Raw genomic sequence first — 16,706 nt, forward strand, 5'->3', positions numbered from 1 at the left:
ATTTGCCATTGTCGCTGTGAGTACTCACGCTCATGTAGATGGGACGAAGAACCACAACGGCAAGCTGGCAACCGAAACATTCCCATGGTCCAAACTCCAAACGTAGCCTTTTGACAAGTTTAGATGGCGTGAAATACAAAGTTTAGCAAACCAATGACTTAGCTAATTGGCGCCGCTGCTGCACGCGCCCTCGATGCGCCGCGGCCACAGCCACCATGTGTGCCCGTCTGTCACCGCCGCCGCATGCTCTGTGCCTGCTCCGACCTTGTTCTTTCACTCTGGGTATAAGGTTAGGATTAAACACAGATGGAGGTTGAGGGTCATGCCAACATTGTGTAAAACAAATAGGGATGTAGCAATTACTAAGCTACCCTTGTTAATATTATTTTCTATTCCTAAATAATTCTATATGAATGAACGGTGGATGTTGATTTGTTAAGAAGGTACCTCAGGTACCTCTCAAGCACCGTAAAAGATCTCAAGTCCAAATTATTTTTATCTAACCGTAGCATCGATTCACACATTAGAGAAAAAAAAGTTATTTTCTAGTGTAGAACTTAATAATTTATACTAGTTTACAGTATCGGAGGTATCAAATTTTACATAAAAAGGCAGCATCTAATGGTACTTCTCAAGCAGGAGTGTTATAAAACCATTCACGCAACAGACGTATTTGTAACTTGCCCATGTGCAACAGAAAACAACAGTAGGATTGGAAACAGTAAAAAAACACTCCATTTAACGAAAAAGAAAAGCCAACTTTTGACTAGAAATCATATGTCGGATTTGTAGGTAGAAGTTTTGTTTGGAAGGGAGTATAAACTTCTGACCTTCTCTCAGTCACAATACCTCAGTAAACTTAGCTGAAAGAGAGGTGCCTTACTGCGTTGTTTAAAAATCGAGTCGTGATCGATCCTGGTCAGCCTGGATTAACTATCTCAGGGGAACGTTCATCGTTGCATGCCTGTACGTCCGTAACGTACCCGTCTGTCCGGAAATTGACCGGAGTTAGCTGATCTCGTTTCGATCTCTTGCTAAACTAGTGCGCGCGTGGCTTTGCCACGGCGAATGGTCACTCTGTTTTGTCGGAAGGTAGAATTTAGGTAGTCAGTAGTCACCCAGCTCCATGATGTTGGTTACCCAATTAGCGAAGTGGTGTGTGTAATTAAAGTGGACGGCGGTTGAGGCGTTTGTGCTGCGCGAGCACTTATCATCGTAGTGCGATGCGAATATGCTTCAGCTAGCTAGCACTGATCGTCTTCGGGTCTTGAAATGCAGAGCCGCCTATGAGGTACTCCTACTAGTAAATCAGGGAAAGAAAAAGGCCGAGAGTTACCCTCAGGTGGAGACCAGCAGTGCAGGGTCGACGAAAGGACGCCGGCCGCGCCGTTGCTCGGTTGACGAGGGCGAGTCGCGAGGAAGGCGTGCGCCGCTGCGGATTCGAACTGGTAGAGAGGAGAGGAGCGTGCGATTCCGGGCGGTGGTTGCCTCGCCCTCGCGCAGCGTATGCGGTAGGGGACGGACCGCGGATGGGCGAACTATTCGATCGGAGTTTCGACTTTCGACGCCGCAGGTGGTTCGTCCGTCCACGGCTGGGCTGCACACGTTGGATACCATATGGGCCACACGGCGTGGATCCGGATGGGCTTTACGCTGCTTCGGAGGACTTGAGGCAGCCTTACTGCCCTAGGACTTGTTTGGATGATAGCCCAATTATGTGGGCTAAGATTGGAAAAAGTACACCCAAGGTCCCTCAACTTGTCATCGAGTTACAAAATCGTCCCCAACCATAAAACCATATATCCGGCGTACCTTACCTAATCAAAACCGTTCACAATAGATCCTTCGGTGAACCATATATCCGGCGTCCCTTGCCTAATCAAAACCGTTCACAATAGATCCTTCGGTGGTTTTGACCTCGGTTTTATCCAGCTGAGTTAGCATGGGACCCACGTGGGCCCCACATGTTAGGTTGCCACGTCATCTCTCTCCCTTCGATGTACTTTTTCCCTTCACGGGAGGAGTCAATGGGTGGGCCCCACTTCCCTTTTCTTTTCTTCTCTTCACCGCTTTCTCTCTCTCTGCCTTATCTCTTTTCTGCCCTTTTTTTCCTCACGCCGCGCAGCAGAGGGAGGGCACCGGCGATGCAGGTGATGGCCGGCGGCGGTGGGGAAGAAGGGGCCGGCAGCATGGAAGGGGAGAGCTTGGCGGCAGGGAGAGGGAGCCTGGTGGCGGCGCAGTTGCGTGCGGGAGGAGAGAGGCTGTGCGGCGTGGAGCTCGGCAGCGCGCGGCCAGGAGGCGGCACAAAGGGGAGGAATCGGGGTGGCGCCGGGCGGAGGAGGGAGTGGAGCCGGGAGAAGAAGGTCAGGGCGCCGATTGGAGGGGGCGGCCAGCGGCGGCGTCGGCTCCGCTTGGGCGATCGCCGGGCGCATCGGCGCAGCGCGATGGTCGGAGCCGGGGGGAAAGGGGTGGCTACACGGCGGCGCCCGTCTAGGCGCGATGACGGCTTGGGGGTGGATGAAGACAACGTTGATGGTGGCTTCAGTGGCGGAGGCGGAGGTGGTTGCGGAGGCGGCGCCCTTGCGGCTCGGTCGTGCGCAAGGGCTGCGTCGGCACCCTGGCATGCGGCCCGTGCTCAGCACATCATCCTCCTCGTCACCATTCTCCATGCTCATCCACGCATCGGCTTCGCGTGTGCGACGCCGCCTCCTTCTCCTGCCTCCCGGGTCTCTCTCACCCCGAGCTCCCTCCCTTCTCCCCTGTCGTCACCCCCGCTGCTGCCGCTGCGGCGACGCCGCCCTCCTCCTCTCCCGCCTCGCCCCGGGGACCTCCTCCTCGCCCGCCAGCCGCCCTGCAGCGAGGAGAAAAGAGAGATAGAGAGAGGGAGAGAGATGACGTGGTAGCCTGACATATGGAGCCCACGTGGGTCCTATACTAACTCAGCTGTCACTTACGACAAAACTGGGGTCAAAATCACCTAAGAACCTATCATGACCGATTTTGATTAGTTAAGGGACGCTGGATATCTGGTTTTGTGGTTGGGGGACGATTCTGTAACTTGATGACAAGTTGAGGGACCTTCGGCGTACTTTTTCCGCTAAGATTTTAGCTGAAAATTCTAGCCCGTATAGGTGGATGGATAGAAATCGAGGCCCATCAAGACGTGGCCTGAAAGCGCTAAACCTCCTCTTCTTCTCTTGTTCTGTACTTCTGTCTTGCACTCTTTGCCCCTGTTTCACTTGCGGCCCCTTTCCCAGCGATTGGCCAGGAGGCAGGAGCACGTCTCCTTGTTGTCTGGCAATGTTCATGTGGGGTGCCCATGGTCGCATACAAGAAAAACAAAATCCACCCACAAGGCCACGACCCAGCCGGCAGCCGCAGGTCTAATTTTCAGGATGCGGAAACGCAGTGTGCCAGCGAGCACAGCCGTGAGCCGTGCGGTGCTCCACTCCCCGCGCCCGCGCCCCCTCGGCGCGTTGCATCGTTGAAGGAGCGATCGGGCATGGCCACGGGCCACGGCACGCCGGGGCGGTGCACGGCGGCGGCTGTGAACTGTACTGTACACACTACACAGTTTTCACCCTTACGGGCTTACGGCTGCTCCTTTCCAGAAGGCGGAAAGAAAACCATTGGCTTGTTCTTCTGGTTGGCTTTTGTTGACTGTGCAACTAGCTAGTACACACTCTACAGCAGAGGTTCACAACAGCTTTGGTTGCTACGCGTAAAATAGGGCTGACTAGGTGGTGTTTTGAAACTTAAAGATCTTTACAGAGATTGCAAATAATTAATTTAATTTAATTATCATAAGCTTGACGAACGAGTACATTCGATTTTAAAACAACTTATATAAAAAAAATTTCGCACAAAATGTATTTAAAAAAAGCGAAATAAAATGTTTTAGCACAAAATGTATTAAGAAAAAGCAAAATAAATTCTGAGTCTTAATCATAACAGGGTCACATGTGCTACTAGTACACAGTTGCACACTGGACTCACTCCTTCTAGATGGCAACCTTGTACTCCTAACAAGGACCGGTTGCTTGGTGGCGTGCTATAAAAAATGGCGAGTTATTTGCTCGATCTTCTTGTTTGCTCTGTCCTGCACTCCTGCTAGTGTGCTCACCACTTGTTGAAGACCGCATGCCCCCGCTGACCAGCAGCCATCCATGCCACCATGCTTACATCGGAGAGCAGATAAGGTCAAAGGCTCCGGGCGATCATGACATGGGGATGGGATTAATATATGCAACCAACAATGCTTTATTCGGAATTCCTGATGCCGTTTTGGATAGTAATAGCATAACGATGATGCTACAAACGCAATTACGTACGTACCTCAATAGAAAACATGGTAATGATGCTCCCTCTTCAATCATCAGCAATTCAGCATTGAGTTCCAACAGCCTGCGCCGACGTACGGTACCAACGTGAAAACGTGATATTAATGCATGCATTTCATCTCCACGGACGCCAAAAGACCAGTACTTACGTCGCAAAATATAAAAGATTATAGATGGACGTGATATACACTGTAATACGAATCTGAATCGTTCAGATTAGTAGAATTAGGATGCATCAGATTTACCCAAAATCTCTTATACTCCTTTGGTTTCTTCGTCTCATTTTAAGTATAGTTATGGATTTTCGTGTCTAACGTTTGATTATCCATTTTATTTGAAAAATTTATGAAAAATTTTAAAAAAAGTCGTATAAAGTATTGTTCATGTTTTATCATCTAATCATAAAAATACTAATCATAATAAATTTTAAATAATATAAACGGTCAAACATTGAACATGAAAATCTACACTTAAAATGAGACGGAGGGAGTATTTTGGTAGGGAGGGAGTAATTCTTAAGGAAGATTCGGATTCTTCCTTCTACCTGGTGGGGCATGCGCCTCATATTCATGGTACTCCTATAGTCCTATGTGGCAATTGATTCTCTGTTATCCTTTCAACATCCCAGCCGTGGACCGTCGACCAGGCGTAATGGAACCTGCATAGATGCAGTTAGCAGTCCGTTTCACGAATCATAGAATTCTGCCAGTCCAATCGCAGGACACCGCAAACGACTGAATATGGCACGCTCTAGCCCACCAGGTCAGAACTGAACTGAATTACTAAATGTCTTGATCAAACCAGGGGGAGAATAAACAAACGGAATTTCTTCACCTTTTGTAAAATAAAAATATATACAACATAGGTTCAGAAAGAAGGGAAAAAGTCGTCATCACCCATAGAGCATCATAGCAATAATCTATCTCAAAATTTGATGTTTGGGTTTTCTAACCTGAAAATAGAAAGTGAAAGAACTCTTCCCCTACAAGAGATAGTCTATAAAACTAAAAGTGGGATCTTCTGTTAAACTACCAACATAAATTTCTTTTTTTTTCCATGCGTCCAATGAGAGATCGCGCTCCCAACAGAAATTTGCCCATTCGCACGGAAAGGAGAGGAGAAACGAGCAAACTAGAGATTGTGATTCGCTCTTTCGCCCTCAAATCCACATAGAGAAATATATGGCGATTGGTTGGATCTGATTTTTTCACTAAAAACCTCCAAAATTGGTTTTGGGAAGGAAATAGTACTCTGTTGGTGATGCTCACTATCAACCACAGAGCAGACACGGGCTCACACAGGTCGGCCCATCAGCAGCCCAAAAACCACCCCGCCCGTCACACTTGACCTCCTCCTCCTCTCCTCCTGCGGGCGCCGGGGCGCCGTGCGGTGTGACGGCATTGGTGGCGCGGTGTGCGTCGCGGCACACAGCCGCACAGGCGCACAGGCAGCCAGCCCGTCGGTCTCCTCTCCTCTCCCCCTCGCGTTTTTTCTTTTCGCCTCCATCTTTGAACCTTCTCCTCGCCTTCTTCTTCCTCCTCCTCCCTCCGCTCCGCTTCTCTCTGACCAATAATCTGGGCAAACCCCTCGCTCGCGCCTTCTCCCTCCCACCTCTATAAATCCCCCTCCATTCCAATCCCACGGGCTCAGGCCGCGCCACCAGCAGCAGCACACAGGGCGCGCCAGCTTTAGCGAGAGGGAGAGAGGGGGATTTTGGGCGGGGGAGCGATCGATGGCGAAGCTGTACGTGCAGGCGGTGCAGCCGGCGGATCTGAACAAGAACACGGAGTGGTTCATGTACCCCGGGGTGTGGACGACCTACATCCTCATCCTCTTCTTCTCCTGGCTGCTCGTCCTCTCCGTCTTCGGCTGCACCCCCGGCATGGCGTGGACGTTCGTCAACCTCGCCCACTTCGCGGTAAGGACCCTCCTTCTCGCTTCTCCCTGGAATTCGGATTAGGATCGAGGGCCAGCGTTCTTGGCAAGTTTAGCTCGCTCGCTCGTTCGTATCATCAGGTTTGGAATTGGGGTGGATTCGGGATGCTTGCATCTGGATGTTGCTGGCTGCCTGCGTATTGTTTTGCCTAGCTAAAAGTGGGAGTATTCCCAACAAAAAGCTGGTGTGGGTTGGCATTGACATCCTGCTTGACGCAGTTACTCGCATTCCAACTAGAACTATCTATGGATTTTGCTGAATAGAATTCCCTACACCAGCCTCAAGCCTCAGTTGGTCCAGAACGAAATTTTTTCTTGTTCTCAGTATGCAGACATATGGTAGTATCAGTAATGATGGCCCCTGCCTATTGCCATTTATCCATTAGAAGGTAGAAACAGTTGCATGGCCTTGTTTAGTCTTAGTCTGATTCTGAGTATGGTCATAATAGTGGTGGTGTGTAGTTTACTGCATAATAATTGATAAATGATGGAAATGCTATTTTGATCCTCTATATTGGTGTGCATTTCTGAATAGTGAACATGCTTTATTCAGTAATCGCATAGTTTGCAGTTCATCCGTAGTGATACATGCAAATGGTATGGACTAGCTCCTTGTCATGTGTAACTATATAAGTAATATATGCTGGGGTAGCAGTGTTAAAATTTATATCATAGTGTGCGGTGAACATCTCGAAATTTTTGTGTTGTACTTGTACTGCAATATGATGTGCATTTCGTTTCACATAACATTGTAGCTGGCATTTCTTTTAATATATGAGCATTACCCAATGCCAAATTATAACACACACTTTGCTGAAGGTTAGGATTTACTTGTACTGTAGTGGAAGATTCCTGGACTATCTATGTTTTTTTAGGATGCAGTAGCAATATATTTTCATAAAACAATGGACATAGTTACATAAACTTCCACCTTTCAGTTAAAAGGCGTTAAACCGAAACCTCGCTTAGATATTTAAGATCCGAGTGGTGATAGTTTAGTTGAGTTTGCTCTGATGGCTACTGTATAGTTGTGACTTGACATAGTGAGAACAGAGAAAACTGCATTGGATTCAATTGTAGAAGAAAGATTTTCCTCCCTATTGCCACTGCCTACTAACTGAATTTTAATTGCAGATGACATACCATTTTTTTCACTGGAAGAAGGGAACTCCGTTTGCTGATGACCAGGGGATGTATAATAGATTGACTTGGTGGGAGCAAATGGACAATGGGAAGCAGCTTACTCGCAACAGAAAATTTCTGACCGTGGTTCCTTTGGTTCTGTAAGAATAAATCTGTTGCGATTGATTTTCCTTTCCACTACAGCATTGAAAATATGGATGATGATTGATTCTACATAGCCAGTAAGTAGTAACTAGTAAATGGTTTCAGACTTTCAGTAGGTATGCAAGGAATTAACATATAGCTCTGATGTTTGTTACCGGCATAGTCACAGACTCACAGTAGATATGCATTTGTAAGGATTGGTAAGAAGGTTTGCATCCAAGTTCAAGTTCATATCCAAGTTACGTTGCCATCTTTTAGCCCCAAATCCAAGTTCCATTAGGGAAGAAAGTTCATATCTGTATCTAGGCAGATTGTTAAGGCACACGATTATTCTCTTTGATAATAATGCTTCAATTAGATTTTATTTTCGAGTGGATTGGCTGGATGAACTATGGTGGTTACTCGTTATGAATTACAGTAGACATTAGAGTATTAGACAATTCAAGGCTCGCTATGGTAAAGAGTATTTGTTCAGAAAGCTAGGTTGCACTACTTAGTAGTTGATTAATTTGAAGCACACACAAACCATAACTTTTGGACTTGGAAGAAGAACATCATGTTCTTTTCCATAACTACAGAAATCGGTTTCTAGCTGTATTGCATAAACACTATAATCTGGGATAACATGCACAATATATCTCCATTTTCATCACCCGAGTACCTTCAGAGCCATGCAGTTGTACATTGTTTGTTTATATTTGATTGGGTTTGGGTTTTGCCCTGTATCCACTGATGTTTCCACATATGATAGGTTATTATTTCAGGACAACTAAATACAGATAGACCATTCCATGCAAATTCTATATTTTGTGTTGCCTCACTTTTCCTTCTATCTCAACTTCTGCACAAGTATTAATTACTACATCATGTTGTTCCATGTACCTCTTTCCTGTTATGAACAAGCATTATAGGTTGTACCTGCTTAGAAAAATATTAAAATGAGACTACAAAGTTAGTTTTACTTAGTTTTTTTCTCTGAAAATATTGGACGAGCATTATCACTCTCTATAGTTAGTGTAGCATCTGGTTGTTCAACTTGTTTTTTCTTTTCTTGTGTTTTGTTTAAAGTGCTTCTAATGGTTGGTATTTTGGGGGAATATTTGTCTATATTGTGCTTGTAATGGCTGCCATTTGGGGGGGAACATTCAGATTAGTTTGCTCCAAAATTAGTTTCACTCAGGAATTTTCTCTAAAGATATTGTCACTCTACTGTAGGATAACATGGCAAGTATCTTACTTTTGCTTAACTTGCCAGACGTGTCAAATAGTTTTGTGAAGCTTTTATATCACGTAGACTTACACTCAGGAATCATTTTTCTTTCTCATACCTCTTGACAGGATGGCAATTTCCCTCTCCCTTTATTGACTACTTTTATTTACCATTATGATCTCCAGCATTAATTATGAGGATGCTTTCTCTTTTCTTCTGCAGATACTTGATAGCCTCGCACATGACAGATTATCAACATCCTATGCTCTTCCTCAACACCATTGCAGTTGTTGTGCTGGTTGTTGCAAAACTACCGAACATGCACAAGGTCCGGATCTTTGGAATCAATGCTGGCAACTAGGCGGCAGCATCCCACGGTTTGTTATCACTACCATGCTTCATTTGAGTGGCAGGAAACAGTATACCTAGTTCTGAATGGATAACCAGAGTGAGTAGTTTTTAAGAGCTGTTAGTAGATGACATGTAATCATTGTACAGAGCTAAAGGCATGGAAATGATGTTGTTCACCATCTAGTGAACACACTTCTTTAGGCTCTTATCCCACCAAAAAGAAACTTTATTTTGCTGTTAATGTTGTTATATATGTGCTCTTGTTCAAGTGTATGTCACATGTGTGTCTTATGGAGAATAATTTTTTGTGTACGTAATGTGAGGCAGGAAAGACAATATGCCTACTCATATCGCTATATCTCGGGGAATAATGAGTAACACTGCAAACTAGATTTGGTAATACTCAGCTTTAGACAGTCAGACTCGAAGGTTAAAATTCTAGGCCTGGTAGCTGTTTAACTTGGGGTAAGGAACCTGGGTTAAGGATCCGTCGAACCAAGCTGTTGGATGAAGACATCACAACTTGATATGTCGATGCTGTCTTAAGGAAGATTTGACATGCTTGGGGGGCTAGTTGGCCTGTCAACTTTGCACTTCAGTTTCAGTGTCGGTAAATGTTTTCACTTATGCTCTGTTGTTGCTGATGCGGTTACAGTGAGTGCCATGGCCAATCGGCAGGTGTTAATACCTTTGTTAGCCTCCCAGTAAATGTTACTACTGTTTTTTCTCATCAACCCAATAACTTTTAGTAGCACTACTCTGACGAACGCTGCACCACGACTGGTAGAGTGGTAGTACGACTGGTAGAGTGGTAGTGGGGTGTGTTCTGAAATCTAAACCTCGAAAGCTAACTTGAGATAGGTTACATAGCTGGAGGAGAAGTCGTAGACATCAGCTCGCGTACGAAAGGACTGCGGTTTGGTTGGCCGTTTCTGGTGCTTGGAAAAGCTGGGCCGAAAAATGCAACAAAATCTCTCCATTTGAACTCAAATGCTTGTCACACATGGCATGCAGGTCCACTCCCTGTTACTATCGCACTATCAGTATCGTTCCTATCTTCAAGACGAAGCAAAGCGGCGAGGCGAGTACTCCGACGACTGTTGCACCTGTTACCAACAATAATTTTCTAGTAGTCCTCGACCCTGATTTAGAGCCCAGATTTCACTGTTTCAGCAATGCAACTTTAGCTTTGTTCCGTTCTGAGCTGAACCGTTCACCAAGCAACCTATCAGCGGCAACTTCTGCCTGCCTCAAACCAAGATATGGTTGGCTCGCAAAGGGACAGATGGAACTACCAATGTTCAGGGAATTGTGGTAGGCGTGACCCAACGACTTAGTATCATTGAGTCGGGTTACATGTTGTGTGCGAGTATATATACAGTTCGTCCGGTCTGAAACTCATGGGCTAGCAAGCGAGAAGTTACGTTCTAATGTTCCACCGTAACTCTTGCAGTTGCGCTGAGTTGCAGATCATGGATTCATGGCAGCAAGGACAGTTTTCACAGAGTTGGCTACATGAATCTCAATACATGATCCGTTTCAGTTTCAGAATTGCCTTTGGATCATGGTCGATCATGTCACACTGTGGCCACCACCGTACGAGCAGTGCGTGCCCAGGGGTGACTGCCTGCCGACCGGGGTGAATGGACGGCTTTTTTGGGATCGGATCCTCCCAGAGATTGCGGTGATATGCTCGAGCACTTGAGCGCAGCTGAGCATACCGCACATATGCATGGATATGTGATGTGCGGTATGGATATGAAGGGGAGATGCGAGTTGCAAATGTAACCTGATGTGTGACCTTCTGGGTGCATTTTTTTAACTAATTAAACCAGCAAGATTACTGTCAATTATATTTTCAATAAGCAGGAGTAAAAAAAAAAACCTAGACAGGTTAAAAAAAGAAAAAAATACCACCAACTAACTAAACATCTACACAACATAGAAACAAAACCACTAACAACTGAAACCACTGACGAAACTCAATATAGGGTGTCGTTACCAAGCTTAACAAAAAAAAGCATAGGAGGTTCCTACTTTGCAAACACGTATCATCGTTGCCAAACGACACAGCAGCGCCGACTTCACAGTGGATGCATCACGAATACCTAGCTCGCTGCTAGAATTATCAAGCGGCTTCAACATCCCACAATGGACGTCAGCCAACACCACCTAAGGTGCTTTTTCACCTGAAAGAATTTGTTTATGTGTGATGTTTTGAGTATGCTTCCCCAAACCAAGAGCATTCACGATGCATGATGGGCGCAACCGGTGGGTCCAACATTCACACAGTTAAAAAGCAACATAAGTAACTGTGCTTATAATGTTAGTATAACCTAGACAGCTGGGCAGATCTGCATAACTTTTATTTTTCATCCTTGGGTGAATAGCTAATTTAGTCCCTCAAGTTTGACCGAAGGCTCAATTTGGTCCTTCAGGTCTTATTTTGTCTACATAGGTCCTATAAGTATTTGTTTTGGCCTAAAATCATCCTTGGGCCCACTTAATATGCCATATGGCTATTTTTAGTCAACAATTATGTTAGAAAATGTCCCTTTTGCCCTTAATTTGTATACAACTATACACTAGAAAAAAGAAATCCAAAATAAATAAACAACATTGCATATGTATTTCACATTATTTCAACATGTGCACATGAAAATTGAGCCTAGTGGCTATCGTATATACTTGAAAGTACATAATTTATTTTTATTTTATCTATAAAAAGAATTCATTGCATGCAATTTTTTCTCTTATATATGTGAATGAGGGGGCATAAGTGTCATTTATCAAAAGAGTTGTTGGTTATGTGTGTTCAAGGATAAGTTTGAATTAAAATAAAAACTTGAAGGACTAATATGGACACAATAAAATATTAAGGACTAAACTGATCCTTGCATGAAACTTGGAGGACCATTTTACCTATTCACCCTTCATCCTTTGTTTATTTATGCTTCCGCCCTTAAGTTGATTTTATTTATACTTTTGTCCAAAATTATGTAGCTACCACTTCAAATTAAATAAACAAATCAAAAACAACTTCAAAAACAAGAACCTTTACCTCCTCATTTCCCCATCGATTCTCCATCTCCCCTCGGCCCATTGGTGCCGACCTTACTAGACCCATCTGTGCCGCCTCTCAGACCGACACAACCTCTCCACTTTCCAAGGCGGTGGATTGGACCGACAATGACTAATGGTTGAGCTTAGTCGTGGTGTGTGTTCACCATATTCGACCGCAAGCTGGCCTGATGTGGCTAATTGCTCATGCCGTTGCTCTCTCGTGTAGTCCTGGTAGATGTGGTCGTCTTTCTTGTGATGGTTCCTATGTGGCTACGAGATAGTTTTTCCAGATGTACGGCAACACATCATCTTCTGAGTCAACACAACTTTGATTGACAAGCTTGACGGTCTCGACCTACGATAAAAAGAAGACAGGTTGTTTCCTTCTCTCCTGTATTTCTATGGAACTCTTTTTATCGCCCAAGCCACCTATGTTTTCAGCAATGCACTATGATAACACATGGCCACTCTTTTTCCTCACTCTCTCCTCCATGGTGAAGATGCTCCCGTGGATGGTCGAGGCCACTTGCTATGGTGGTGCATATGTCAGTCTGATTGAGATAGCAAATGTATGTAACGGAAACCAATATTATAGTCTCCATATATTTTTTTTATAAACCTATACCTGGAACTCTTCATCTTCATTAACTCGTCTTCCGAATATGTTATCATTAATTGCAATTTGATTGCTAGTATCTAATGTCCTCTGTCTCAAAATAAATGTGAATTTATACATGAAATCTGAATATATTCATAAAAAGGTCTTATTTTTAGAGGAAAAGATGTTGACTATGGATCGTACATGGAGTACGTGCGAGCTAGCCGCCGGCCCCATGATCCGGCCCCATGATCGGTGTTGTTTTGTGGCCAAACACTTGCGGATGGCGCCACATGCCGGGCGGCCGGCTACCTATACCTATAGCTTAGCCTTTCCGGCTTTCCCATCGCGTGAAAGCCCTTCAATTCATAAAGCTGCGGCGAGACGGGACATGCAGAGAAGTAAAGAGAACGTGGCATCGATTCCCCCTGGCTCTATCTTTTTCTCCGAGGAAGTTTTTAGATTCCGCCCTGCTGCTGATCCGTACCTCTTCTTCTCGTAGGAGTAGCTAGGCAGCACTAGGAACACAGGCTGCAGGCAATGTTTGTACTACTACACGGCGAGTCACGAGCTGAGAGCCTGAGACACAACTATACGTAGAACACATGACATGCCCCAGTTTTCTGTGGTACTGGAGTACTCCGTAGCAACAGCAAGGTGTAGTATGCAGAAGACATACGTTCATGCGCGCGGTACATATATACGTGTTCGAGTCGTCGCCATCGAGGAAAAAGAAGGAATTAATCTGAGTAGCACAGAGCGTAATTAGGGGCTGTTTGGGAAACGTGGATTTATTCCAAGTCTCTATCACATCAGATGTTTGAATATTAATTTGAAGTACTAAACATAGACTAATTACAAAACCTATTCTATAACCTTGGACTAATTCGTGAGACGAATCTTTTGAGCCTAATTACGCCATGATTTGATAATGTGATGCTACAATAAACTTTTGATAATTATAGATTAATTAGGTTTAAAAAATTCGTGTCGCGGATTAGCTCTTATTTATGAAATTAGTTTTTTATTAGTTCATATTTAATACTCTAAATTAGCATCCAAACATCTAATGTGATAGGGACTGGAAATTTTAGCCCCATCTAAACAGCCCCTAATTGTGGTACTCGACCAACCCATCACGCACGTGTAACGCGGGAATGCCTAACCTTTGAAGTGAGGGTGTGAGACCTCTCGATCGCGCGCTCCCCAGCCGCGAATGGATGGATCAAATGGCCGGCCGGGTGACGATGCAACAGTAGATCGAGCTAGCGCCGCACGCACGGGCAGGATGGCGAGTTTTGACGTGACGCTGACGCCGCGCGCACAGGCTCTTGCAGGCAGCGACGCGCGCGTCGTTGCTTTGCCTTTGCCCCGGCCCGCGCCGCGCGCACGCACGCGAATCGAAAACCAAACTGTGGCTGCATGATACCGTTCCATGCATTGTGCGGTGCGGTGCTGCTGCGTTGCCCGTTGGTCGACGTACGCTTGTCGCAACGAAAAAAAAAAAGGTCCAATCTGACTGGCTAAAATTTCTAGTACTACTAGTTTCTTGCGTTTCACCCCAACCCCACTTTGATCAGCTCGATCAGTTCGTGTTGACCTGTTTGCTTGACAAAGATGTTTGTTCCTCCTCCTGTTCTTTTTGACCTTTCTGAAGACGCCCGCAAGAAGGGCATGCACCTTTTTCATTTTCTGTCGGGATGGAGTTGTCTCGCGATCATGTGCAATTTCCGCAAAAGCGCAGTAAAATTCCTGCATTTTTATATGGGGCCTGCCGAAAAAAAATTCCCCTTCAGACGTCTTAATTTGTTAAGAACAACATACTAGTACATTTTATAAGCATTTAATCTATCTATATACTTGTATTACTTGAGCACTCTAGGAAAGCTTTACTAATTGTAGATCTTATTAAGAATTCGTCTTAAATAAATTGTGCATTTAGAAACAGTACATGTACTCCCTCCGTACTGTAAAAAACAACATAATACTAAATACGGCACATCCTAGTACTACGAATCTGAACATACATATGTTCAGATTTATTGTACTGGAATATGTCACATCAAATTCTAGATTCGTTTTTTTAGGACGGAGTGAATACTATTTAATTTTTACTACCACAAATTCTTTTGTTTTATTAAAAAAAGGATAGCATTCCGAACTTTGGAATACATAAATATGAATTTGTACCCATCCTAGACTCTTAACTAAATATTTTATTAGTTTAAATTTCAAACTCGGACCAACAATTAGCTAGTTGTACAGCATGAATATTTTTTATTATAGTCGCTATAAATCATAAAATAACCAATATAGCCCATATATCAATTAAATTTAATATTTTTAATATCAATAAAAACAACAGCATGTGGGTATTGTTGGCTAATAGTACTCTTAATTAAAACAGTAAATTAAAAAAACACATACATAAGTGAAACTAGCAGAAAACTACACATTTAAGCCATCTTATCATAAAACTAAAGATTTAACATCGAGTTCATCACAAAACTATGGATTTAGGCGACGATGTCTAAAATTTACACTTAGCATTGAGTTTATCAAAAACTATACATTTTAAAAGTTTCATCAGGTAAAGGTGCTCGTTTGGAATCACTACATCTATAATTTGGTGATAAATGATGTACTGAATAGGTAATTTTTATATAACAGCTTAATTCTGCGTTTTTTTGGGCAAATTCAATTTTAAATGTATAGTTCTAAAATATTATGTCTAGATATGTAGTTTTGTGATAATAATGTATGTAGTTTTGTAGAATTTATTGTAATTAAAAAAACACATTGTATATAGATAAATTAGATGCATGGTACATACATGTAGGTCATGGAAAATGGATAGTACATGTATAATATACTTCCTCCATCCACAAAAGTTACACATATTACTTTTGCCACCAAGACCAAAAAGACATTAAATCATCTTGCATCCTATAAAATCAAGAAGTAAATGTAAGCATGCAACCAATGAGTATTTAGATGACTCCGTGAGTTCCAATCAAACATTCAATTTATCTCTTCATTTAAGTCTACTCTTGGATGCATAAAGACTACAAATAGGAACAACTTACTTGGAAAAACTCAAATGTGAAATATGTCTAACTTTTATAGATGGAGGGAGTAGTATATTGTACTACAACATTTTTTTTCTACAACTTTGCCAAGTAAGACGATGAATAAATCTACTTACAAACTTCTACCATGTATGTAAAACACAGATCATTTCAATATTTAGAAAATAATTAGAGTATTTGTGCAGATAATGTAATGGTAGTGGTAGCTGCACTTTCTGCAGCACTATGCAATGGTTAAATTTGTGCATGTGCATTTTGCATCCAAACGGCAACCACTATGCTACCAGAAAATACTACTGCAGTGCTATAGCAACTTACCTCAGGGATCAAGATCACTATCGTGCAAGCCAACCATTTCAAGAACTCTCATTCTTCCACAACCAGAAAGTGCTGACAGGCAGACGTAACATAGATCACCTCAGTGGATGGATGGAAGTAGTATGCTTTGTGAAAGAGCATCCAAAAAGAAAAGTGAGATGAAAACCGAGAGAAGAACTAGTGCAGCAATGAACTAGTGCAGCAAGCTGAAAGTTTAGGTAGTGGTTGCTATAAAGCAACAAGAAAGGCCAGGCCTTGGACATCCCCAACTATATCCATGCATATGAGGCATTTATATGTGAAAGATATATACAGAAAGGAGGCCATTGCACCACTGTTTATAGATGCTAGGCTAGTTCTCCATGCAACTAGAGTGGCATTAATAATGCATGCCCAAAACGGCATGAGTGTGAGTCAAGGACAACGTGCAGACAAAGTGGAGACCATAGCACAAAAGTACAGAAGAAAACAAGGTGGATGGAGAAATGTGATAGTAGTTACAATATCTAAGCAAA

General features: G+C 43.6%; 1 protein-coding gene across 1 annotated transcript; it reads left to right on the forward strand.

Moving 5' to 3' along the window:
• The first annotated feature begins 5,744 nt into the window (after positions 1 to 5,744).
• On the forward strand, positions 5,745 to 9,396 carry LOC127772137 (uncharacterized). The gene is made up of 3 exons (XM_052298127.1): positions 5,745 to 6,258; positions 7,410 to 7,558; positions 8,995 to 9,396. Exons 1-3 carry the CDS (start codon positions 6,073 to 6,075, stop codon positions 9,131 to 9,133), a joined length of 474 nt encoding a protein of 157 aa, XP_052154087.1. The 5' UTR covers positions 5,745 to 6,072; the 3' UTR covers positions 9,134 to 9,396.
• Positions 9,397 to 16,706: the final 7,310 nt, after the last annotated feature.

Source organism: Oryza glaberrima, chromosome 4 (genome assembly GCF_000147395.1).
Source record: "Oryza glaberrima chromosome 4, OglaRS2, whole genome shotgun sequence".
Classification (NCBI taxonomy): domain Eukaryota; kingdom Viridiplantae; phylum Streptophyta; class Magnoliopsida; order Poales; family Poaceae; genus Oryza; species Oryza glaberrima.

Bases quoted from the DNA above. Each gene is read 5' to 3' on its own strand.
- LOC127772137 (XM_052298127.1), top strand. From the start codon at position 6,073: ATGGCGAAGCTGTACGTGCAGGCGGTGCAGCCGGCGGATCTGAACAAG. The intron at 6,259-7,409 runs GTAAGGACCCTC...TTTTAATTGCAG, and splicing joins TCAACCTCGCCCACTTCGCG to ATGACATACCATTTTTTTCA. The intron at 7,559-8,994 runs GTAAGAATAAAT...TTTCTTCTGCAG, and splicing joins ACCGTGGTTCCTTTGGTTCT to ATACTTGATAGCCTCGCACA.